The sequence below is a fragment of the Oryza sativa genome, chromosome 12 (genome assembly GCF_034140825.1).
Source record: "Oryza sativa Japonica Group chromosome 12, ASM3414082v1".
In the NCBI taxonomy this organism is placed as follows: domain Eukaryota; kingdom Viridiplantae; phylum Streptophyta; class Magnoliopsida; order Poales; family Poaceae; genus Oryza; species Oryza sativa.
Window position 1 is genome coordinate 12,683,619 of NC_089046.1, and position 26,698 is coordinate 12,710,316.

The 26,698-nt window shown below is 41.2% G+C and overlaps 2 protein-coding genes and 1 long non-coding RNA gene across 4 annotated transcripts; all 3 read right to left on the minus strand.

Annotated features, from left to right (window-relative positions):
• Positions 1-1,629: 1,629 nt before the first annotated feature.
• LOC4352046 (uncharacterized) lies at positions 1,630-5,207 on the minus strand. The gene is made up of 3 exons (XR_010738658.1): positions 3,827-5,207; positions 2,571-2,687; positions 1,630-2,014 (listed from the first exon to the last, which is right to left on the minus strand). It is a non-coding gene; the product is annotated as an uncharacterized lncRNA (long non-coding RNA).
• Positions 5,208-7,909: 2,702 nt separating this feature from the next.
• Positions 7,910-11,401, minus strand: LOC4352047 (uncharacterized). Of its 2 annotated transcripts, none has more exons than XM_015762693.3 (3): positions 11,185-11,401; positions 9,945-10,527; positions 7,910-9,038 (listed from the first exon to the last, which is right to left on the minus strand). In XM_015762693.3, the coding sequence occupies exons 2-3, from the start codon at positions 10,494-10,496 to the stop codon at positions 8,190-8,192; spliced, it is 1,401 nt and encodes a 466-aa protein (XP_015618179.1). In that variant the 5' UTR covers positions 10,497-10,527; positions 11,185-11,401; the 3' UTR covers positions 7,910-8,189. The 2 variants fall into 2 exon arrangements, with proteins under 2 accessions (XP_015618179.1, XP_025877772.1); XM_026021987.2 differs by having other exon boundaries at positions 11,018-11,185.
• A 2,341-nt stretch (positions 11,402-13,742) lies between these two features.
• On the minus strand, positions 13,743-17,547 carry LOC4352048 (small ribosomal subunit protein eS1-like). Its single transcript, XM_015765177.3, has 6 exons — positions 17,387-17,547; positions 17,169-17,274; positions 14,728-14,865; positions 14,470-14,655; positions 14,158-14,358; positions 13,743-14,074 (listed from the first exon to the last, which is right to left on the minus strand). The coding sequence occupies exons 1-6, from the start codon at positions 17,443-17,445 to the stop codon at positions 13,982-13,984; spliced, it is 783 nt and encodes a 260-aa protein (XP_015620663.1). The 5' UTR covers positions 17,446-17,547; the 3' UTR covers positions 13,743-13,981.
• Between the last annotated feature and the right edge of the window lie 9,151 nt (positions 17,548-26,698).

Sequence of the window (26,698 nt, forward strand, 5' to 3'; positions counted from 1 at the left end):
TACAAAATACAATCCATATCCCTAACGGAATATGTGATTACAGATAAAATACAATCGTAACCGACTAGGATCCCGGATATTTCCTTGACATACAAGTTTAGAACCTAACCCGAGTCCTCTTAAAGATATTCTATCTATATCTGGTATCCCGTACCCAGTCGGACTATATATGCCGTGTAGATATGGGGTATCCATAATCTCCACAGCTGTGTTTAGTTCAGCGCAAAGTTAGAATTTTGGTTGAAATTGGAGATGATATGACTGAAAAGTTGTGTGTTTATGATAGGTTCATGTGATGGAAAAGGACTAAAGTTTGGATCCAAACTTTGGATCTAAACACAGCCTAAGTAACATTATCCTCCCATTATGTGTAATCAGAAGGACTAATGGTTTTGCGACAGTAGGTGACAGAGTGAGGGGGACTGGCAGAGAGCTTGCCTGTTAGCATTATAATTAACTAGAAAATGAGCGTGCCTGTTGGCACGCATGCTAATTTAGCCTCTAATGTTTCATTTAGATATTATTTGGAATATGGGATTTATTTATAGCAATTAGTGTAAAGATTTATATCAAATATATGCAAATATCTTACATTGGAAGTATCCTTTAGTGTTTTCTAGATGAGTTTGTAGAACACCGAAGAATAACATATATCATGCTATAGAATAATATTGTTTTAAGTTTTAACTTATCAGCGGTGAGGATGATATTTTAATACATATAAAGGTGTATTTCCTGAACATTCTACATTGCTTTTGTACTTTTTAAAGTTTAGCATCTAAGTTGTTATGATTAGAATAAAATAGTTTTTATTATATACTTGCTTTCTATTATTTTTTTTAAAAAAAATTTTACTTTTTTTAAGAAATACAGGTTAACTTGTTGGAATCTCTCTTTTCTTTTTGCGGGAAATCTCTCATTTACTTACTATGAAGTTAAATCTGCAGATGCGATAGAATAAAAAATATTTATACCCTCACCTCTTGTATTTGAACCGTCTATATTGAAATTTAATTTTTATATATAATTAATTTGTTTATTTCTTTTCTTCATACAAGTTACCGGTTTAGTTTATGCACATGCATGTAACAATATGTGAGCTTACTGCACGGTTGGCTCGGTCGGCATAGTGCAAAAGCACTGCAATTGCCCATGAACCAACGTAGGCAAGCGAGACGTCTAGAAAGTGCATGATTTTCACACGAGAGGCACACACCGTTACTCCCTATTATTCCTGAATGGCAACGGAGGCATGCATGCTGCACGCACGGAGTTTATACTAGGCCGGTTGTCTAAATGGTGGAGGGACACGTGGCAGTAAATAAACAGGTAAAAGATGGACCAAGCTGGCAAGGAGATTAGCCAGCTTTAGATATATAAACTAGAAAACACAGCGCGGCAAAAGCCGCGCCTTACGGTGATTGTTCTATTTATTTGAACATTTTCTCATGGCCAACAGGTGGAAACAGAGATATATAGTTTAGGGAAGTTGAACAAGGCACTTGACAAAAAATATATAAACATTATTGTCACTAAAGAAGAAAAAAAATTCAACACACTCCAAATTTGTTTGGTACTTTTTATTTCAAATTCCAAACATACGTAATTTTTGGAGGCACGCGTAGCATATATTCAGTAAAGAAAGTTTCATATAAACTAACTATTCAATAAAATTCAAGGGTCTATGCATTTTCTTTCTTGCCTTCTTTGCTGGCAAGAGTTTTCTGCTAGGAACTTGATACATATTGGACCAGTTTAGCTAGAGATCTGGTGTGCTCTCAATAACACTAAGCCCAACTTCCTTAACATCAACAACATTATAGCGATCCTCTTTGCAGAGAAACTTAAGAGCAACCTGGTAGCCATCCCAGAAAGAAAAATCCTTCACTTTCTCTCACCTCTCCAAGATATTCAGCAATTATAGGCTTTGGATTTATCTTCATTGACTTTAGCCTGACAGAGTTTCGGAGAATATAAAGTGCCAGCTCCAGTTGATCTTTCTGACCATAAAATCCTGTAATGTAGATCATTTTAAGATGGGAATGAGGGTGTGAAGGAAGACTCCTCAACTCAGCATGATCCTCACTATAAAAAGATCCAGTAAGAGTCACCCAAAGAAAAACAATAGTCCCACGTTTGCTATCATTTGATAGAACTTTCACATCTCTGAAAACAAAGAATGGACTTCGGCAGCCATTGATCATTTCTATTTTGCAAATTAATGTTAAACCAAGTGATGGTGCATGCTAGTCTGATTATTAAATCTTTATTCTTTGATGTTTGCAATATGGTAGTTAGGAATGGAACTAAAGACTTAGAATATAGGTGGCGGCATAGTGATGACTGATATTGCAATAAAATCATATGATCAGCCTTGAGCAGCTCTCAATGTTGACATTGACCAAAATTAACTTATTTTATTATCATAAGGATCCAAAGAAGAATGACAATATGGCATGGCATACAAAGGGATTCTAGTGAAGGCCAATCGACGATATTGACTAAGATGATATGATACAAATATCATAGCAGCAATATGGAAGCAACATATGGGTAGATGAAGCACTCACTCTCAAAGCCAACTTTTTTAACTTGTTCATTGCAGAGAATTGTTTGGGCCAAGAGATAACACTGTTATCTAGAGCTTGATAAGTGGCAACTCCATTTTTCACAGATCCAAGGATGTCCTGATATTAACATATATATCAGTCAAAAAATCAAAAGGTTTGTGCATATTAAATAATTAGTGAAAATAAAAATTATGCATCAATATATGTTATGACAAAAATGCAGAGCTACTCAGCTATATAGACAGGCAATGAAACAAAGGGCCAACAAATTTAGGTGAAGAAATATGTCAAATATACTTAGCACTTCATGGTCCTTCAAACGCTCTGAAGAACAATGAGAGAGCTTTTTTTTTTCTATAAGATCCTTTGCACTGTCAGATATCTTTAGAACTGATTGAAAATCAATGTGACCCTTCAGAACTGCATCAAATATTCCTTTAGCAATTCCAGAAATATATTGGATTTCAAATTTAACACCTGATATTCCAGAAATGGCGGCACTCCACTAAGCAAAATGTAAAGTACCATTCCAGCTGAACACACATTAGATTCTGTTGGGAATAAGTCCCACATTATCTCCCCCGTCACACATTGGCGCCCCTTAGCCCTGACCGGCCCCACACACGCGCACATATGGGACTCACACCCGCGGTCCACTGACCGGCCCCACACACGGGCACATACAGGTCTCACACCCGCAGTCCACTGGGCTTTGGGCTTACACCACCCTGAGTGTGCACAAGCACTAGAAATTGTGGGTTTGCCTCTGATACCACTTGTTGGCCCAAAACCGGGAGACGTTGGCCCAACCAGGAGAAAGCCTTGCTACACCTCAAAAGCTACCTCAAGAGGTGAGGGCTCCCTCCACTTTTAAGTTTGGTTCAACTTCCCCTAGATTAGCAATGTGGGACTATTTCCAACAGATTCTAGTACATAACAACATAACACTTGTGCAGCACCTCTCAGTAAAAACCTGATATTGTAAAACGGCAAATTTAAGTAGAGATAAAAGTCAAAAACTAATTTGTAACCACAACACTTCACACATGAGCTGACACATACAATGCAAGAACTGTCAAGGAAGATGGATAAACAACAGAATATAATTAGGATATGGTCTCGATTCTGTTGGCATTTAACTACTATCCACAGATTATACAGCAAAGAAGGCATATACACATTATGTGTTGATCTGTTACTCTCTTAGCATTAAAAATAAACCACTACACATGCATTAAAATGTGACATGCATATACCTGGTTTGAAGAACACGGATAGACCAAAATATATTGCGTCTATATCATCATCTCCTTTTTAGCTCGCTGTAATGCCCTTCTCCTGAACGCCACCACCGACCTCCTCGCTCCCATCCAACGACGAGGAGGAGGGGCCAGCGGCAGGGACGAAGCTAAGTAGTGTTATGGGGTTCCTAGGCACCCGGTTGCAAAAGAAAAATTAGTGCTTAATACCCCTTAGTAACCATATGTGCACCCCCTCAGCTAAGCTTGGTGTACCCCCACGCTAGAAATCAGGCCATTGAAGCACGAACAGCCTACAACCATAACCACGATAGGAGCCCAGTTCAGTCCTGCTTGCCTCATCAGCGTGAGGACGTACGCACACGCACGCCTCTTCTCTTTTTTTTTCTTTCTGGCGACTCGCTCTTCCTCTTTGTCCCTACCAGTGCCGACGCCTCTTGCCGCTAATGCCACAATTAATCCTCGCCTCTTACCGCCAATGCCATAATTAATCCTGGATGACTAATTAATCGACGCCTCAGCAAGATGATGGGATGTCACCGAGGCTGGGCACAGGCAATTCCTTGCCTCCTCTATCTTCTGTTCTATTTGCTAATTCTTTACCAGTCAATGGATTCATTTGAATAGCTCCTTCACTTTTCAATTACGCGATAATAGCTATCTTTTTTTCCAGATCGAATGGTTATGGTTAGTGCAGTTTTTTATCTCTGCTTCTTTGTTAGTGCATTCCACTGTTATTGCTGATGATAACAACACGCAAAAAAATTATAATTTACTATAATATTGTTTTAAAAAATATATAAATTACTCCCTCCGTTTAAAAATATAAAAAGTTTTAGAGTTGGACACGATTATTAAGAAAGTTTGGATGAGTAGTGAATGTAGGTGGGAAAAGTGATTGGTTGAGAAGAGAATATTGGTGGATAAATTGTTATATATTTTGGGACAAATTCTAAACGCTAAAAATTGTTATATTTTAGAACGGAGGGAGTACTAGTGGTGCTGCTGGTGCACCCCCTCCCCTGGGCAGCGGTGTGGGCTGGATCTGCGCCGCAGCCGCTCGAGGAGCCCCGTCGCCATGCCGCCGTCAAGATTGAAGGGAGAGGTGGCGGCATCGTTGGAGCTCATCGCTGCCGGAGAGCTGCTCCCCAATCCCGCGCGCCGTCACCGAGCTCCTCGTCCCCATCCAGCGACGACGAGGAGGGGATAGCGGCTCGTCGGCGCGTGGAAGGAGAGGGACTCGCAGGGCACTCACTGGGCACATGGAGGGAGGTGGGCCAAGGTGGCGTGGATGGAGAGGAGCGATAGCAGCGGTGGCGAGGGGCGTGAAGAGGCGGCGGCGTCGGAGGACTCGGAGCGCACAGGCTGAGGCTCGTGTGCAAGGCGAGAGAGGAGAGATGGACAGATATGGATTAGCTTTTTTTTCAAAATAGACCCTTAAACTTTGTATATTACAACGAGCTCCACCACAGCAATTTTTAACCGTCGATCCGCGATCCGACGGCTGGGGGAAGAGGACAAACGCTGCAATTGCATGATGCCACGTGGAGGGGCTATTAGCTCGAGATTTTGCTCAAATTTCGATAGTAGAGATTAGTCAGAAATATTCCCACAGTTATAAAATATAGCAACCCAAAATCGAACGAGACTCAATCTATAACTATAAATCTGGATATGTCTTATTCGGTCCTAGGTTACTATATTTTAAGACGGAGAGAATAAGCTCTTTATGAGTCCCAGAGTGAGGAGACGGAGAGAATAAGCTCTTTATGAGTCCCAGAGTGAGGGGGACTGGCAGGGAGCTTGTCTGTTAGCATTATAATTAATTAGTTAGAAATATTCCCATCGTTATAGAATATAGCAACTAAAATCGAATGAGACTCAATCTAGTACTATAAAGACATGTCTTATCTGATCCTAGGTTACTATATTATTTTAAGACGGAGAGAGTAAGCTCTTTATGAATCCAGCCAGCAATCAAGAGGTTGGTGCTTTGCTTCAGTTTGAATAATCATTTTGCTTACCACATGAACTTGTTGGAAAATACAGCATTTTAATTTGGGTTTAATATATTCTAGTAGTATAAATAGATGAGGATCGAAAATGAATACATAAGCAATCATGGTGATCGTGTAACACAAGTCGACGAGTATCCCTCTATCCCAGAAAAAACCAACCTTATAAGTCCAATGCAAATTTAAAATACTAGCAGCAAAAATTTAAAGCAATTGTTCCAAATTTAAAATACCCTCATTAAAGTACATCCAATCATTAACATTTAAAAAAAATAGGGCGAGGGGGCGAAGCATCTAGTCCCTATTATTAATTTTGGTAATTAATGATAAGTGCTAATTATAGACTAACTATTCTATTTGAGTGATATAATTGAGTTAGAACCACATGATGTATATGCCAATGATGTATATGCCAAGGATGATTACCATGGATTAAAATTTATGGCACAAAGAAATTAATGGAATAAGGTGGTAAATCTAGCCTGATTATTTTAATCGATCGAGGCGTTGGGCGATTGAATTTTTGCTAAGTTTATTTCTAACTTTGACATACTATCAAGAGGGGTAGTGACTTTGGTAAATAAGTGATCAAAATAACACAGTAGGTCATTTGCATGAGGGCTTGGTTCGATAATTTTATTCATCTTATTTTTTGTCCAAGGTCGGTTTGACCATGGGCTCCAGGGCAGTCTGACTGGCGTGCCCTAGTCTTTCTGACCAGGCTGGGCTCGGTCTAACCGGGCACCTGGCAAGTTGGTTGGATGGCCACGTCTTGGGGATCCAAAGTCACCAGAGCCGATGGCAGTCTGACCGAGCCGGGGCCAGTCAGATTGGAGCCACCAACAGTCTGACCGGCAAGTATTCCCACGTGCATTCAATGCACAACAACGGCTAGTTTTCTAGGCGTTGCCCTAGAGGCCAATCTGACCGATCACCCCTTGGCAGTCTCACTGGCAGGCATCTGAGAGTTAGGGTATTGGCTCCAACGACTAGTTTTGATGGGTGGGGTATAAATACTCCCCCACCAGCAACGAGGGGCCTCTCTTGGCACACTATTCACTTGCATATACTCAATACATTCACTCTTTGACCAAATTCGTTGTGATTGTTTGAGAGTAGTTTGATTCAAGACAAGTGCATTGCATTATTGTTTAAGCTAATGTGATACTTGATCATCTCTAAGCCGGGTTGTTATTACTTTTGGAGGTTGCCGCCTCCTAGACGATGTTGGTATTTGCTACGGTCACAGGTAAATCCGCAAGTGCACGGATACGCTATAGCATGCTATCCATGAGCATTTCCAAGGGTATATATTTATATTTCCGAAGAGAAAGCGGCGACGCAAAAATATAGTTTATACATCATTAATCAATTTATAATTAACTCATCATAGTCTAAACATGGGTTAGAATAAATATGATTGAGTGTATTATGTATTATGCCTTGTAAGTAAATACATAAGAGAATTACGATACAATGTCTAGTATACACTTAATACATAATACATAAGTACTTACAAGGCCTAAAGGGTCCTTGGGACAGACCTCCACGAGGTCAGTAAAATTCACTCATACCCTCTATTTTTTGCCTTTTTCACCCTATACTTGTAGGATTAGGTAACCAATTGTGGTGCAATGTCTCTCGTATGAATCCTGTCTCTAGTTAGTTGCTTGTCAATCTCTTCCTTGATGCACAACGTACTCTTGATCAAGTGACCCACATGATAGTACAAGATTTATTTTTCATCATAAGATTTTAATGCAAAAGTAATTCAGTCAGTATGCCCCCAGCGTTTTTTATACAACTAAAATAATAAAAATGATTAATCCTATTGAAGTATAAAAATAAGTAACCCATAGTACGCTCACGATAAGATGAACATACATGGTTGTCTTATAACCAAACTTGCGAAAGAACATACGCGTGGTCATAAACATGGTTGCTTAAGGTAAAAGTATAACTGACCGCTGCAGACTCCCTTCATCGTACCACAAACAAGCAGCAATTTTGCGAGTGAGTACCTAACGTTTGAGCTTTCAGAATGTGATTGTTCCTGTGCAGCAGATAGACCACAAGACAAACCCATATTTGATATTTCTGCATCTACATTATTATTCTCAGTAAAAGGAAAAAATAATCAACACCACACCTCGCCCAACAGGCCACAAGCCCACAACCATATATGTGATTTAAGAACAGACCAAAAAAACTGCACATTTACAACTCTACCTGATCTAAACCTGATCTATACAGTGCACTCCAATGTGTCGTGTCAATAATTTGGTATGGTATCTCTAGTATGACCACCATGTATAAATTGTATACCAATTTCAGTCAAGTAAATTTCAGGAGTCCCTCCACCCCTCAGGGAGCCGCCACCGTCTGTGCCAGTAAATCGACACCCGGGACCAAAGAGGGAACATGAAGCTGTAATCTGCAGCCTCATCAGGTAGTCCACCTACTGTCAAAGGCAGCCATACATATCGCGAATCTCTCAGCTCGGATGGGCTCCACCGATCAGCCATGAAGATGAATGAACCTGACAGTCCTGGAATCGGCAACACAAATGTACTCTGGGAGAAGAATGTTGTTGATCTGAATATGTCATTCCCTCCCACACAAGGATTTCCCAGCGTCTCCCAAGGTCCCATTATTGCTGTCGCCGCATGAGCTAGTGCAGTGTTTGGTGCCCAGCCAGTGCAACCAGAGGTTATCATGTAGTAGGTGCCCTCATACTTGAAAAGCGCAGGAGCTTCTCGATGTTGTGCAATGAGAAGCCTTCGCATATTATCAGTTACATCAAGGTAGTCATCAGTTAACTGACCAATGTGGAGCTCGCTGTTGTCCTCAGAAGAATATATCAGGTAGGCCTTCCCATTGTCATCCTTGAAGATGGTCATGTCTCTACTTTCACAGTCATGTGGCTGCTTGCTGTACAGGTAACTGAATGGGCCTGTGGGAGAGTCACTGATGGCCACACCAACTGATGCTTTGGTGTAATTTGTATCGTCTATGTGCATCCACATAACATATTTGCCAGTCCGATCATTATATATAACTTTGGGTCTCTCCAGGACATTGGATTTATGGAGATCATGTGTCACATTCTTTTTCTCACCTCGGAGAACAACTCCTTCATTTCTCCACGTCCACAGGTCCTTTGATGAATAGCAACTTACTCCCACAATGTCAACCTGGAAAAGGTTATCATGGTTAGGAATGACATAGGGACGCACAGAAATCTATACAGAACAGTATAACAGAATATCACAATTAATTACAATGACAGTCACTAACTCTGACACCACTAGCTCTGACACGCTACAGATGTCACTTTGACTCTGAAATACTACGTGTCTCTGCAGGATGGTGCATTTTGCTCTTGAGGCCGAGTTTAGTTCCAAATTTTTTCTTCAAACTTCGAACTTTTCCATCACATCAAAACTTTTCTACACACACAAACTTCCAACTTTTCCGTCACATCGTTCCAATTTCAACCAAACTTCCAATTTTGGCGTGAACTAAACACACCCTGAGACAGAAAATGATGATTGTTCCCTATCTATCTAGAGACAGTGCTCCGCATATCAGGACAACCAAGTAAAGCACTACATAGGGAATCCTTACTGAACAGATAAAAACCCATTTTTCAGAACCAGCCCTTTTGCTCATTTCTAAAACCCAGAGACATAATTTCCAATCATGCTGGTTAGTTAACAATATCAGATGCCATGGCACTATTGAAGTCACTTTGAAGCTCTTTATCTATTCTTTTCATCTCTGCAATCTATGTATATTAGACTAAATTCCTAGTGGCCTGCCTTGACACAAGCCAGGCTTTTCCGTACCTCCCCAACATAACATAATTGTAACATGTCCACTATCAATGGGGTGTCACCAACAGAATGTAAAAGGGCAGGAAAACTTGGTCCATCCATTAGCACACACTACTCCAAAGAAACATGCATACTACATGTATTAGATTTAGGTTCTGTGAGAAGTGCTACCCAAGTGACTACTCCTATCTAACTCATGTCAAAAGCTCTTGCACACATAAATGATGTCAAAATATGGAAAGCATAAGAAAATTTTCAACCTACCCGATCAGCTCCCTTGCTGTGAGCTTTGTATGTTTTGCCATCCTTATTCTCCCCATACCAGAAATAGGTCTCGGTTTTCTCATCGTACAGTACACCTCCTCCATGAGCTTGGATTGGATTACCATCAGTGTCAAGCCAAACTCTCCCTGGGTAGTAGAAGTACATGCTGTCATTCCCACCATTGATTGGATCTATAGCCATGTTGCGTTCTGGAAAGAACATGTCGTGCACCGCAGAAGACTCATCCAAGAACTCATCCACTACAGAAGGTGGCTTCTGCTCCCCCTTGCGCCGCACAGCCCGGGGATTCCTCCGGCTCCGGGGAGGCGATACCCGGAACTTTTCCTCCTCAACCTCCTCCAGCTCGCTTACAATTGACCGATTGATCTCATGTATGCTGGTGCTCTCATCCTCCTTATGTATGATAAGAAGATGGAAATTCACAACTACTACCAGTGCTGCAAGGCTCCACACTGCAAGAGTTAGAGATCGGTGGCTCGCCGCATAGCAGCGGAAAGCTAATGCTTTTGGCTGCTTGCTCCTCAAACCCATGCTGGCACCTTTCTGCTCCAACTGATAATCGCTGCAATAAATTGAAGGAACAGTTCAAGGGCACAAAGAATGAATCAATGCACAAACTTATCTCTATATCAAATCAGGAAACAAACAGTTGGGGCAATTAAGAAGGGAAATTCTCCACATTAGTCCGGTATTCACTGTCCCCAGATTTCATTCCCAAAATTAGTGATGCGCCAACTCAGAAATGTTGAATGCCTCATGACAATTACAGAAATCTTTCAGAAACAAGCAAGTGAAATCAAGAATCATATCATGGGCTAAACAATGCAGACAGCCCACCCGCTCCCCAGTGAGAAAGGCAAACTTGGACCAAGAAACCTAACAGAAGCAACCCAGTACCAATAATTCAGCAAAACATGGAGCACGTCCGTAGATTTGTCCCAAGGCTACAGAATTACCCAAGAATCTAATCACTTGCTTCACAGAACAAATCCAAAAAGAAAGGAAGAAAAAAAAAGAGAGAGAGAGAAAGAGAGAGGGAAGAAGAAGCTCACCATGGCAGGTTGATCCAGAGTAGCAAGGAAGCAAAATTAAAGGCTAAACTAAACTAAACCAAACCCAATCTAATCAAGCAAGTACCTACCAACCAGCACTAGGACAAATGAAAAGCCTTCCCCCATCGAACAAACCAATTTAAAAAGAATCAGGTGAGGAGGCTCACCATGGGGTGTTTCTCGCTGCTCTTGTGAGATCTCGGCAGCAAACGGATCAGGCCCCGACACCCTCCGATTATCCTCGCTGTGATCCAAACCCCCCCTACCCCCTGCAGGGACAGGGAGATTGTGGTGGCGCCCGCCGTTGCTGGAGCGGCTGGCAATGGCCCCCGCCTCTCCTCCCTCCCTCGCGCTGCCTGCAAGGCTGCAAAGTAGTTGGTCGTTGTGGGGGAAAGGTCGGGCGTCAAGCCGTCAAGTAGTTGGCGGGTGCGTGCGTGGGGGGATGGCTGACCGGAGGAGGGAGGGGACACCACCGGACACCTGTACTGGCGGTGTGCGGCGGGGATGTGGTGCGGTGTCGTGGTTGGGGGCTTTGTGGTCTTGTGCGGCAGCAGGTGGCCGCCGTGTTTGATGTGGGTTGTGTGTGCCTGCCCTGTGTAGATTCTAACTTTCCTACACAAACTTCTAACTTTTTCGTCACATCAAATTTTCCTGCACACAAACTTTCAACTTTTCTATCATATCATTTCAATTTCTTCAAACTTATAATTTTAGTGTAGAACTAAACACAGCCCAACTCTGAAGCGGAAGGAAGGGGCGACGAGACGCGAGTCATGCGATCCAGTGACGGAGGACTTTGGCAGCTGGAGATTTTTTTTTCGGGGGATTTGGGAAGTGACGAAAATGGAAGAAACTTCAAATCAGACGTCCCATCTTCTCCAGAAAATTTAAATGGTCAAATGTTTTAGTCGTGTGATCTTATTTTTATATTATTTGATTATTGAAAAATGGGTGTATTATTTTAGAAATATGCTACAAACACGAACAATCATAACACATATACTCACCCCTTAAACACATATACGCATACCGTATATGTTTCTAAGATATACATCTTTAATGGACTAAGCCGGCATATCTTGAAAATAAAAAATCATACGGTATTGTAATAAAATTATATATTTAAGGGTGACTTTATGTTATCATAATTAATACATCACTCATGGAAAACAGTAAAAAGCGTGCGGAAAACCAAATCCATATCAAGATATTACGTAGGTATACGCTTTTAAATTCATGCGGAAAAAAAATAGAGTGCAAAGGTCTCAAACATAGCATACCGAAAAAAATACAGCGCAAAGGTCTCAAACATAGTTGTGTTGTCCATAGTTAACATGGTTGATAAAATGTACGGGTGTCCAATTCATAACCGCATTGTTGCATGGCCACACTGCCCAGGATTTAAGCCTGTCACGAAGAGAATCTCTAACAAACTACCAAAATCAAACTCTGCAAATACTATATAACCACAGAACTTTGATTAATTATACTTCGCTGCTGCTGCTGCTGCTGCTGCAGCAGCAAGTTGAGATTAATTATACCATTTATTTTTTAAAAAGAATGCCACAAAACTTTATTGAGGGCTCCTATAGAACAAAGGATTTTTAAAGAATTTACAGGAATTCAATCCAATAGAAAATTTTCCTATGGGGTCATTTGGATGATGGGAACAGCTAAAAAAAACCTATGAAATTTCTTTGGATTGGTTCAAAACAAGGAGGAATTCTAAAATGAGATTCATCCTATTGGAAAAAATTCTTTGTGTTCACCTCTCTTTTAATTCCTGTGTCACTCTATCCAAACGGCTATTCTCGTAGTTCTTATGTGTTTTTCCAATCCATAGGAATTGGATTTGAGGTGTGTCATAAGATTTATGGGATTTAGCTGTTTAGGGCATTTCATATCTGCATTTTTCATGTTCCTACATTTTAAGAATCAAAAAATAGCATGGTACATCAACCTAACATCTACCTACCTCGGCGAACACACGAAGTTGGTGGTGCAGATCAGCAGATGGTACTAAAATGCCAATGATGCTTCAGTCTCTTTCCTAAAAGGGGACTCATTGCCAACTCGTAACATATGTAGAGAGCCAGAGAGGGTAAGAGTCATCGAGGCATCAAGCAACGCCTGGACAACATTGGCTCGAAGCAAATTTTGTTCTTCATACTTACAAGAAAGCTAGTCCTTCAAGAAATCAAGAAATGAAAAGTCGAATCCTTCGTCTGATGGGTGCGTTGTCAATACCAGGTTACTTACCAACCTAGAAATCATGTTAGTCTTGGGCTCTTGGCCAGCCATCTAGAAATGTTGTTGGCTGGAACACAGGCGGATTAGAAAGATGAAGTTGCATACAGTGCATCTGGTATGTATGATATGGTAATGCCTTCAACATGAAGCTGTTTTCTCGTGTTAGTGGAAAAAAAATTAAGCCTCATATTCGATCTCCTCTTTTGAGCAGCCAAACCTTAGGACCCAAAGCATGCTTCTAAATGAAAATACAGAAATCTCACGAGACAACCCACATAATCTGTATGTAACTTCTTCCACTGAATCAAAAAATTTCCAATGAGATTGATACAGGCTACAGAATATGGCAAGCAAGCGAATGCATATAGCCATAACCAGAGTTTTTGCGGCCACCACAAAACAAAAAACTAAAAATAGTAGCACAATTACACACCACCAAAACTGACAACCGCATAAAGGTCCAAAGCATTAGAGATCAGTTAAAGAACTTTCTTCTTTATCAGTCTTGACTTGTCAGGTTGCAAAAAAAAGAAAGCACAAACTTTAGACAAATAAACTTCCATCCAGAAAACAAAAACGATGCTGGCTAGTAATCTCAAGAAAGTATTCAGGAAATTAGCCACAAAAACCGAGCCTGCTGCTCGTGATCAAAACCTTGATAGGCGATACATATATATATTGTCTGAATAAAATAGCAGTAAAATAAGTGAAAATCTACTCGGCAGTGACCTCCTGTCCTACCACGACCTCATCTTCTGCAGGCCTCTCGAGCTTCGTCCCAACGTCCTCCTTGTAATCTCCATGAACCTGGAACATGACACAAGCCACATTACAATGCTGATTCATGTCATACAAGGTCAAATGAAAATGGATTAGATTGTAACAGTCACCTCCATAAGCTTGCCCAGGTCAAATTTTGGGGCCTTGAGGATCTTGACTTTGCGCACAAACACATTCTGAAGCGGGAAGATGCTTGATGTGGCCTTCTCGATTTCCTTCCCAATCACCTCAGGAATGAATTTTGACACCAGCTCCTTGAGATCACAGGATGATGCCTGGTTCACCATGATCTCCACCATCTTGCGACGGATCTGCACAGATTACAATCAAACACGATAAACAAGCAGCTCAACAATAGCAGAACAACTATACATCAATTGAATTTGATAAAGAAAAAATAACTATACATCAATTGAAATTACCTGTCGAATCTGGCTTGCTTGAGCATAGCATGTCCGTTTGACTTGATTTGGCCTCCTCTTGGTGAAGCCAATGCAGAAGAGACGCAGCATGTAGTTATCAGTGGTCTTTACATCCACATGAGCCTCTATTAGCGTCTGCCATTTCTTGACCAATGATCTGAGCTTGTCGGTCGTGAAACTCATGCCCTACAATACAACTGGTTAACAACAAAAATTACAACCTGGAGAAGTAATTTTGCACAGTAAGAGAAGCATTACCCAGAAGTTTGTAAGAACATTTTTCCCCTGCACATCCTCGGCACGTAGTCTGATCTTACGGTACGCCTGATCCTCATCGTTCTGAAGATCAGCCAAGGAGACCTCAAACACACGGTGCTTGAGGCCCTCTGAAGCAATCTAAAATGAAGGAAATATCAAATGTCATCAAACGATATCTAAGATTATGTTGCTGATGACCAAATATGTAAACACAGATAAACAGACAAATAAAGGAACAACTGCTATTGAACTACAACATTCAGAGATCCACTAAGAACGACATGTATTCCTACATAATGCTGCACCAAACCTAAGTCATGAGTGCATCCAATGCAGTGGAGGAACAAAGAAGACTTAAAAGAACACATTAACCACTAACAACACTAGTGTTACTTTTTGTAGGACTATGGATTACTAAAACAGAATAGCGTATCAGCATAAACAGAAAAAAAAATAAGGAAACACTAAACTGTACATTACTGTAGTTCAAATATGTGGAAGTAGAGAGCATTGGACCCAAGATAAAAAAAAGTAGTGTTTTCTGCAATTCAACAATAATAGTTTGTCAACTGTATTACCAAGTTCATCTGAACTAGCATCATCATCTTGAACCAAAATTATTTCTTTATGCTAATTAGACGCCCTGTAGAAGCCTCCATCTTAATTCTATGAGGTATAAAGAGCTAGACATTTTCACATTAATCTGAAAAAGAAAAATCATTTATCTCTGAATCTACAGTTAAATCTTCCAGCCTATTGTGGAATATGTATGTACCATCTGTGAGAAGCATATAGGACAGAAACATGCATACAAGATTCAAATTTTTACTTAGATGCAAAGGTCAAATGCTTGTCAGATTGGTTTTGTGTAGCTTCAACAGGATTCATGCATGAGTATTCTTTTTCTTAATTCCTTTTGTTAGTGCATATAGGACTCGATAGTCTACATGCATATCCTATTGTTTTGCCACAGAACAGAAGAAATGCAAGGTCATGTTAGTCCAACTGTTAATCTCAGCTAATAACATCAAACTGTTCTTGTGTCACCAGTATGGAATAGATGACGTAACATAGCCGTATTGTTTTTAAATACTCCCTCCCATCCCAAATTATAGGGCGTCCCCTTTTTAAAGGAAAATTAAACTCGGTAGCATTTGACTAATAATCATACTAACTATATCTGTACTAAGTATTATGCATGTTATATCACTAGATTCATATTTTGAAGTACTTTCATGTGATGCTAATTTCATATTTGTTGGGATTATAGAAGGAAATAAAATACTGGTCAAAGTATGTTATTGAATACCGTGTAAAAAAATATAGGCCTTATAATAATTTGGACAAAATTGGTTTCACGCCATCGAAAGTTCTCCAGTTTTGCTCTGTACCACTGAAAGTTACTGGTGCACTTAAATACCACCCAAAGTTTGCTCCGTTAGCTTTTATACCACATCTGTGTACCTATTGTTAGATATTGGTTTTTCTTTTTATTTTTTTGCTAGAATATGGAGGTATATGACCATATTGCCCTGCTCTATACATCCAATGTTCTGCATCCAGTTTTTATTCGTGGACAGTCAGGCATTGCGCTTGAGAAGCACGGGCGAGCGGAGGTGGCAGGAGAGGCGCGTTGCTGCACACCTTCACCCAGGGACGACGAGCAGCACCGGCAGGAGGCACGGAGCTGCACGGCTTTGGCACGCGGTGGCCGGGGACGACGAGCGGCTGCACGGCTTCGGCGGCCAGGAAGGACCAGCAGCTCGGGCAGGAGGCGTAGCTGCACAGCTTATGCGCACGCGGTGGCCGGGGTGTCCCTGGGCTGGGGACGACGAGCGGCTCCGACGGGAGGCGTGGAGCAGCACGCCTTCGGCCGTTCGGCGCACGCACATACAGCAGCTTGCCCTTTGCCCTGGTTGCATCGTGCGCGGCGACGAACAGATGAACAGGCCAACGCCACGGATGGATTGGTTGTGCTTGATCTTGTTGACCAGAAACAAGGGCATTTTAGATATGCTTAACGGAAGAAACTCGAACTCAGAAGGAAATGGTATAAAAGCTAACGGAGTAAACTTTGGGTGGTATTAAAGTGCACCAGCAACTTTCAGTGGTATAAAGCAAAACTCGAGAACTTTCAGTGGCGTGGAACCAATTTTCCCTATAATTTGGAACAGAGGGAGTAGCACATAAACAACAATCGAACAGGAAAAGTAACATGCATCTTCTAGATATCTGTATGTTCTCCCAGCCCATACTACAAGTACATCAAACACAAATCAATCCTACATATGCCGTGCTCAAGCACAACAAAGATAGAAACTTGCCAAATCAATGACATGGCCTGTGCGAGGGAACATCACGCAGGAACGACTAAGCAACAAATCCTTAGTGCAGTACAGAACAGAGACCACCCAAGCACAAGCAAGAGAGCAGGCTGATACCTTTGTGCCCTGTGTCCTGGACACGAGCGTCTTCCCGACGTTTCTCACGTTGAACACCGACGGGGCCTTGATATCATACCAATCCTTCTTCGCAAAAGGATCGACGCTGCAAGAAAAACGAACGAGCAGGAAGCCACATCAACACCCATGCGCCATGGCAACCAAGAGCGAAAGGAAGAAGGACGGACGAGGAGGGTGGGGGGGAGAGGTAAACTCACGTCTTCTTCTTGGATCCCTTCTTCCCCTTCGAGATCCGCTTGTTCTTGCCGACGGCCATGGCTGACGCTGCTCCTGCTCCGGTGGTGCTCGGGCGGCGTCAGTGGCGGCGGCGGCGGCACTGCCTCGCTCGCTCTCGTCTTGGGTGGGGCGCGGCGCGGGTGGAACCCTATCTAGGGCGAGGGGTGGGTTTATATACTCATACGTGCGGGGCTCGATTCCGCGGCTGAGATGGGCCGCTTGAATAGAGTGGATGAACGGCTGCGAGGAATAAGTTCACTTTGTCTCCCTTAACTAGTAGCCGAATATGGTTCATGTCCCTAAACCACGATACCGGATATCTCGATTCCTCAACTATTAAAACTGGTGCAAATTGACCCTCGGTGATTTTGGAGGGCGGTTTCGCTAACGTGGCGTCTACGTGACGGTGTTCATCTGGTCTTTGTTACATGTGGCGTTGATGTGGTGCTTAGGTGGTATTAGAATTAAAAAAATACTAGGTAATACCCCGCGCTTTGCTGCAGGATTCATTGATGAGTATATGTTAAATATTGTCGAAATGATGAAAGTTGAAATGTTGAGAAAATAATGTGAGGAAGATAATTTGACACATACTTGTTGATCTCTATAATATAGTATTGTAGATGATGTGTCATGCTTACATGGGTTTTAAATAGGCTAGAATAGGAATTGCTAGTGAGTGAAGAAGTGGCATACTTGCATAGGATTTTAAATGGGCTAGAATAGTAATTGCTAGTAGGTGATGATGTTGCATGCTTGCATGTTGAGCTTTAGCTTCTAATAATTTTAGTGGGTACCAACTATGTAGAAAGTATAGATATGTGGAACCCATTTGTCATTCACACCAAAAAAATTGTGGAACCCGCACATGTGGGGTCCACATGTCATCCTTTCTCCTTCCTTTCTTCCTCTCCCCTCTCTCTCTCCCTTCTCTCTTTCTCTCCCCCTTTCTCTTCCCATAGGGAGGCGGCGTGCGGGCGAGGGCCGGAGTGGCAGTGGGGGGCATTGGAGCGTCCACCACTCCCTTCCACTTCGCCACGTCACCTCCATGTCCTTCCACTTCGCCTCGTCGCCTCCATATCATCGTCCGCATCCCCTTCCCCCCTCTCCCGCTGCTCCGGCTATAAAAGTAATTTGTAATTTTTAATCAAAACATAATAATGTGAAATCTTGTTATAAAGATTTAGTTGTTACGAACACAATGATGTAATTGGATCGTAGATCGAATGAGTATTTTAAGAGAAAATTTTATTTGAAGCATAAGTAGTATGAATATATTTTCTACTTGCTTGATGGACTAGTACTATAGCTAAGATATTCAGACAAACATCTAATAAGCCTCTTGATAGCACTAAAATGAGAGGCCTCTTAATTTAGATTTTTGCCAAAGAAACGTAGGTGTGACATAAGGGGTTAGAAGATGAAAGTGGCAGTGAACCGTCAAAAATGAGAATAAACCATAATGGTAGAACACCTCACCGCATCCCTTAGCTTAGAGAACAAGAGAGGCGGGTGCGGGAAGTGAGGACCTCGGTGACACCATTGGTGCCTTCAAGTGCCAACGAGTTCAGGGTGGACGCATTAGGAGGGGAGCAGTAGCATCAAGTGACTAAGCATGAGGAGCAATGCGTCAGGACTCGGGAGGAGGATAGGGAAGAGGAAAGGAAGGTGATTGTAGGAGGATGAATCTTTAAGCGATCTAGATCGTCCAAAAGTTTACCGAGATGAGGAGGAATTTTCCCGTAAATGTTATCGGCAGTCCCACTTTTTTTCTTCAAGAATTTCATTAACACTATTGAGCCAGATTATTGGCTCAATGCTGAAAATCCAAGATTATTGCAAACGCGGCGTCTAAGACCTGAAATATGATGCAACCTATTGCTCTGATCTAGCTTTTGAAACATAATCTAGCATTACAGTAAGCACTGCTGGAGAAAGGGACTTTAGTCCTGGTTCGCAACCGTTTTTTGGATGCATAATCCGCCCATCTTTAGTCCCGGTTGAAATAATCGGGACTAAAGATGCATATTAAGTCAAAAAAATGTGTGGGATGTAGAATTCGAACTAAAGATCTCTCATCTCAACCCTTACGTGCGTTACCATCCTACCTACTACACACATCTAACTTAGATGGCGATGTTTTCTTTTTAAACTAACCCTAGAGGCATCTTTAGTCCGGGTTGGTAACACCAACCTGGACTAAATATAGCCTGACATGAGCTAACAGCTATTGAATCGTGGCTAAAAATATGATTTTTGGCATCCGATCAAAGATCAGTTCTTTAGGAGTGAAGCCTTTATACTTCTATAAATCATGTTGATACGAGATATTTAGCCTCTCTAAATAACGCCCCAAGCATAGAGCTTTGTAGGCCATTACCTTAAGGTAACACGCCCCTGCCAACTTCGGAAGCATAAAAAAGAGCCGTGCGATAAGCTTCCATTCCAGCATCTGCTTCAACCACCTGGCCATCAGTATCCCTAACAACAAAACCCCAGCCACCTTGAGCGGGTGTTATCATCAAAATCACCATCAGTGCGTTAACCTTCAGGTTAGGGTCATCTGGTTTCTGCCAAAATTTAAGCATGATGTCCCTAGTAAGTTCAGGTCTCCCAAAAGATTCAGCCAATTCAGAAATTTAGCCCACAACCACTACTAGAAAAAACATAAACAGGCCAAAACGAATTTTCCAGGTGGCCATCTACTTCCCCCGCACTTCAAGGCCTGTGAAAATACATGATTTTTGCAGGCGGACATTTGTCCCGCCTGCAAAAATGATTTTCGCAGGCGGCATCTCCATCTTCGCATGCGCTATAGCCACCCGCCTATGAAAATGTTATCGGCGAACAAAAAAAAACACCACTCACCCGCTGCCACCCTCCCTCCTCTGGCCGTGCCGTCGCTGTTGCCGTCGCCACTGTTCGTCGGAGCCACCGTCAACGGCGCCCCTCCCCCAGCCACTCCTCCTCGAAGCCGACGCCGCCTTTGCCCTCTGAGCCGTGCGCGAGAGAGAGAAGGGTGGTGGAGAGAAATGAGTGGTGGAGAGGATGATGGTGATGGAGAGGATGATGGTGGAGGAAAGGATAAGATGACTTAGATATTATTTTAGGGTGAGTTACAGGCACGATTTTCGGAGGCGGACAACATAAGGCATCCGCCCTGCGATTAGCGGATGCCTTATCTAGTCCGCCTATGAAAATGATTACCGCAGATGGCAGCTTATATCATCCGCCTGCAAAAATCTATTTTCGTAGGCGGATGACAGTCTCAACCCCCATTTACATTTTCATAGGCGATCATTTGGTTCCGAGAGGCCTATCCGTTTGGCAAAAATATATCATCACCTGGAAAAATGGTTTTTCTAGTAGTGAACAAAACCACACATAGCTATGTTACCGACTTCTGAGTTTCACCAGAGTTGACTGCATTTCGTTCTGACCAAAAAAACTAGGTGGCTAATCTTTTTTCAATCTCCGTACTTTGTTAATATGATAATAGGATGAATGAGGCAATTGCAATAGTTTAACCAATCAATCGATATAAGATAGAGCATAGGAATATCTTCCTCGGTAGCTAATGTGTGAGCGCTTTAATTATATACCAGTAAACCTCTCAACGGATTCGGTGCCTTCTCAGTCAAAGTTATCACCCTCAGAACACTCATAGAAAAGAGACCTGGATGATCTGACTTTATACAACAAGTTATCATGTCTCTGCTAGATTCTGATAAGTCACTCGAAATTATCAAGTTATAATTGTCTCTATATTTCCTATTTCGATGAAACTTAGTGCATGTTACAAGTTGCTTCAACTAGTTCCTTGTAACTACTACATCCGTTCCAAAATATAATAATTTTTAGTTATGAATTTAGACACATATTTATTCAGATTCGTAACTAAAATGCTTATATTTTGGGACGGAGGGGGTAGCTCTTAAAAAGTGTAGTTCTGTAGTAGTAGAAGTGGATGTTTGTGATGTTTGCACAATGATTATGCGGAACTAGTTCTACGGTTGTGTTCTTCCCCTACTTTCCCAACTCACTTCCTCTTTTTCTGCATGTATACTTTCCAAACTACTAGAAGTGGATGTTTATGATGTTTGCATAATGATTTTGCGAAATTAGCTTTAAAGTTGTGTTCTACCCCTACTTTCCTAACTCAGTTTACTCTTTTTCCGCATGCATATTTTTCAAACTACTAAATGGTGTGTTTTTTTAAAAAAAAGTTATAGAAAAATCTATATATATTAAAAATCCATTAAACATCCTACAAACGCTCTCATACCTCCATGTGGCAATCCTGTAAACGCTCCTAAGTCGCCACATGGCGTTTTAATAGATTACAAACATGTCGTAAGTATGAAACAAGTAGCGTCAATGTGAACCAATTAGAGTAGCTTTATTGTGTTGGAAGTTTTTTTTAAAAAAAATAGAGCCCTTAAATTATAAAAAGGAAAACACCTTACTTTTAATTTACACTTAATTTGTGAAATATGTTCCTAAAACAAGCTAAACCTATCATCTATTAAAGATGATTAAGCGAATTATAGATAATTTCTTATAGGGGCAAATTAATTTTTGTACAATACAATGATAACAAAATAGATTGGAAAAACGTTATTTAAGCAATACCATGAAGAATTTCTTTGGAAATCATATTTTTGAACTACAACACGAATAATCCAATTGGTGTTATATGTTCTTATAAGTTTCTAACGCAATCTAATATGCATGCCCCCGCGTACTAGTTGCTTTTAAAAATCATATTAACTCTTTTTTTCAAAAGTAGCTAATACTTAACTAATCATATACTAACTAGTAATATGCCCGTGCTAAACGCTACGGTGCAATTCTATTTGTCTTCAATAACTTTTAAAATTTGATGTTAGCAAAAAAAAAAACTATTTTTCTATGGTCAATACTGAGGAGAGGCGGATAGAATCGACTCGCTCGAGTTCTCGGCCCAACCGTATCATTTGAAATGTGGCCTCTTGAGGCCACAATATTTTTTTCGTCAGAATGGGTTGAAACCGCCCGCAATTTTAATGTGTTACTGCCCATCCAAGCACATCTTTTAATTTACGCCCTGAAAAGTCAACACAATTTCCACCGGTTTTGGCCCAATTATTGTTCAAGCAGGTAAATGGTTAGAAGTAGAGTAATAAAAATCAAACTATTTTATCAAACATGTGGCAAAAAATAAAAGAGACGCATGACATTATCCTAAAATAGACTATTTTACCACAAGCACACCAAAAAACGTGCCTGACATGAATAGTAATTCAGAGTTTCGCACATGAAAAATCCATTTGAGCTCTGCACAGAGGATTCCTTTTTTTCTCACTTTATAATAAAAATATAGGGCATATAGACATGCTCATCGTGCTGGTGGAAAAATAATTGTACCCCAAAAATCTACTGTATATAGGGAAAAAATCCACATTTGTTAGTAAATTATTAAATTTCATAGTAGCACACCAAAAAACGTGCCTGACATGAATCGTAATTCAGAGTTTCGCACATGAAAAATCCATTTGAGCTCTGCACAGAGGATTCCTTTTTTTTCCCACTTTATAATAAAAATATAGGGCATATAGACATGCTCATCGTGCTGGTGGAAAAATAATTGTGTCCCAAAAATCTACTGTATATAGGGAAAAATCCACATTTGTTAGTAAATTATTAAATTTCATAGTAGTAATCATAAAAAAAAGGAGATTTGGAGGGAGAGACGTCCCTCCAAACATTTTTAAGAATAAATTGTGAGCACGTTGGGGATTAAACACGGGACCTCGGGGTTGAAACCACACACCGCTTGCCACTGCACTATCATAGTAGTAATCATACACATTTCTTACTATATACCTTGCTTTGGTCTAACATTTTGCACATGAAAAACTTCAATGAAGAAATAAAAAAAATACAACATGCAGTTGAGTCTAATTTGATAGAGTACTGGAACTAATGAGAATGTATAATTTCCAAATCTGCATACATTCAATATATCTCCAAACTTTGGACAACTATTCCTGAAACTGAATCATAATTCATGGATCAAACCTATGTAATAAATATATCATTGCAGTATGCCACCTTCCTCCATTTACAATTAACAGATATCAGGCCACACAATCCATTTACATCTAACAGATATTATGTCATAATTCAGTATGGATAATTGGATACATTGCTACCAAGCCTTGAAGAGCGGTATTCTACATGGTCCAGTGTTAATGTACCATACTGCATGGAAAACCTGCTTTTTGACACAAACATTCTAGTATGCTGTCTTTGGGACATTTGAAATTATTTGCCCTATATGGCGATGACGATTCACATGAATAATTCTTATAGTTTATCCAAAGTAAACAGAAATTATAGATTTGTCACGGGCAAGGATATTGCGAACGGGAATATATAGAACGTAGCATGGGCGAAGCCAAGAAAAATGGTCACCGGGGTCTACTAACTAACGATACTAACAGTAGATCTATAGCTTGCAATGGCCTAAGACTATGCATAAGATAGAACTAAATTAACAGTGACATATTATGATAAAATAAAGTCTGTTGCTGTAGTGGTTACCTCTTACATGTTACAAATTTTGTCTACGGCTCCTATTCTCCATCTTGTGAAAGCCAACAACCACATCATTATTTGGAATTGAAGCTAGCATTTCCGGCTCGACGAAACAAATGATACAATCATTCATAAATTGATCACCAATACGATTCCGTAGAATTTACTCCACCACAATTCTCATTATCACCATGGGGGGTATTTTTGTTTTCAAGAATCAATCCATCATAGTTTGCATGCCTATTAAATAGTTATAGAACAAGATTGATCAGGAACACAATTACACAATATAGACAACAAATGCATAAGCAGCCACTCTTAGCAAAACCACTAATTTCTTACCATCCGTTATGCTGGGAAGAAAAAAAATTATGAATATATGATTCAATCCTCCTCCTCGTTCACGCCCATCAGGCATCAGGCCATGTAACAGAAGTCTGAATAAATTGAAAAGTGCATATTTCAGATTTCAGAACCCTTAACTAAGATTAGGTTTCAGAGATGAGAAAACAAGAATTTGGGGTAGTCCCCACAGAAAAAAAAATGGGATAGGGTTACCTACTTACCTGATCAAACGGCAGCTCGGCTGCTCGCACTGGCCGTCGCGGCGTCACTGATAACCTAATCCTAGTTCTTGACGTCTTTCGTCTTCACCAATTCGCCCGTTCGCCGACCGTCCGGCCATCCCGGCGTCTCGACCGCCCTTGCCTAGAAGTGTGACTCGAGAAGACCTGAAGACGAGAAGTCGAGACTCTGTAATTACCAGGGAGGAATACTAGAATACGTTATCAAAATAGGGAATTTGTGGAGACTAGTGGAGTAGTGGGCTGCCAGCCTTGTGGGCTCAAATCCAAGCGTTTTCTCATTATGTGGGCTGGGCTGACCTAGCTTAGATATTAATTTGTTTGTTGTGTCATTACTGCTAATCACAAGTGGGCTTCAACTAATTAATTCTACTGGGGTCTAATACTTTTTTTGACCGGGGTCAGTGCCGGTAAAATAGGGGGGGGGGGTATAACATGCTTGTTAAAAATCGTCGGGGTCAGTAGACCCCGATGCTTTGCTGTGGCGTCGCCCCTGGAACGTAGATTACATTTGAAGGAGGTACCTGGACACGACCCTGTAGATTACATTTGAAGGAGGTACCTGGACACGACCCTGGATCTCAGGATCTTATTCCAAATTGCAGCGTGTATCTAAGGTTCTTATTCTAAATTCTAAATTCCAGAATGAATCCACGTTGTTGTTTAAAGCCTGAGATGTGCTGAATTAATTAAGCTATATATGGTTCGCATATATTCGAAGACTAATTAGCACAGTACCTTGGTCACAGAAGCAGTCGCCAATACTGTTGCAGCACGATTCTTCAAAAAGAGCAGGAAATCTCCAAACGTCAGGTACAAAACCATGATCAAAGATCGTATCTTCCAGGAATAAACCCTACGCTGCAAAACAAGAAAATCAGGAGGTAGTATGAACTGCATGTAGACATTAGACAGTAAAGAGGGTGGGTGAAGGAAAAAATAATTCTTCCGCCTCCATCAATTCTCCATTTTCTTTGCCAGGCATAGTCTCAGAATATTTCGTTATTTTTAAATGGACAACAATTGTTAGGAAAGTATCTTATTTCCGGTCAGCATTATGCTATATAGTCACGCTTCTAAAATTTTTTTAAAAAAAGACCTCTGTGGTACTGATATATGGTATAAACAGGCATATAACACCTGAATAATTGAGGCGAGGCAATCGTGGGAGAGAGGCAATTCTGTACCCCTGTGCCCTTATCGTTTTGAAAAGAAGCAATTTTTGTAGGGTGGCAATAACATACAGCACTCGTTATAACTCAGTGATACTTCAGGCAAGAAAACCAATAGGAGAAATTGTACATCAAGTAGGAGACATTAACTGTACAACAAATTGTACACCAGTAAAGTATATAACCAATTGCTAAAGGGACGTTAACCGTATAACTAATAGGAGAAATTGTGGTTACCTTTGGTTCCTGTCCGAACTGTTTGGGAGGACCCAAAGGGTAATTGGGATTTGAAGAAGGAAGCATGGTGTCGACCAACTCTGGAATTTCAGTTGTTCGCTAATACTTCTGCTAGGTGATGGCGATGGTCCAGAAAACAAATGCTATGCCACATACACTCAAACAATATTACCATTTGACACCACTTAAGAAAAAAAAAACGAAGGGGGAGGAGAACTGCGTCTTACACTGAGCCACCTGCGGCGGGTTCCAAACAGCCGAGATCCCAAGACGTCTGCAGAGGGTCGGTGGCGAATCTCGGTGTTGGTGGTGAATCGCACGGGATCGACAATGACCTGGTAAGATAGGGTGTTTATCGAGGAAGAGCCAAGAGGATAATTATGAAAACAAAGGATAAACACGTGACCGAGTCTATTTATCTAGGAAAAAAAGAAAAAAAATTGGTACTGGCATTTGAATATTAAAAGGAAAAGACGCTATGGGGAGATCGGGTTGGCGGCGGCACCGATCTGGGCAAGGGCGAGAGCAGGGTCGGCGATAGCGCGATAAGCAGCGATGAGCAGCGAGGGTGAGACGCACCAATTTGGGCCTCAGGGGGGGGCGATGAATGCGCGAAGGGGAGATCGCGTGCGTGATTTTTCTGGGTGACCCCGCATGTGCTTTTGTTGATTGAGATGCGTTGGATGATTTCCGTCCGTTGGATTTCATTGAGATGATCTGA

Bases quoted from the DNA above. Each gene is read 5' to 3' on its own strand.
- LOC4352047 (XM_015762693.3), bottom strand. From the start codon at position 10,496: ATGGGTTTGAGGAGCAAGCAGCCAAAAGCATTAGCTTTCCGCTGCTAT. The intron at 9,039-9,944 runs GTAGGTTGAAAA...AACCTTTTCCAG, and splicing joins ACAGCAAGGGAGCTGATCGG to GTTGACATTGTGGGAGTAAG.
- LOC4352048 (XM_015765177.3), bottom strand. From the start codon at position 17,445: ATGGCCGTCGGCAAGAACAAGCGGATCTCGAAGGGGAAGAAGGGATCC. The intron at 14,866-17,168 runs GTATCAGCCTGC...CCTTCATTTTAG, and splicing joins CCAGGACACAGGGCACAAAG to ATTGCTTCAGAGGGCCTCAA. The intron at 14,075-14,157 runs GTGACTGTTACA...GTCATGTTCCAG, and splicing joins ACCTGGGCAAGCTTATGGAG to GTTCATGGAGATTACAAGGA.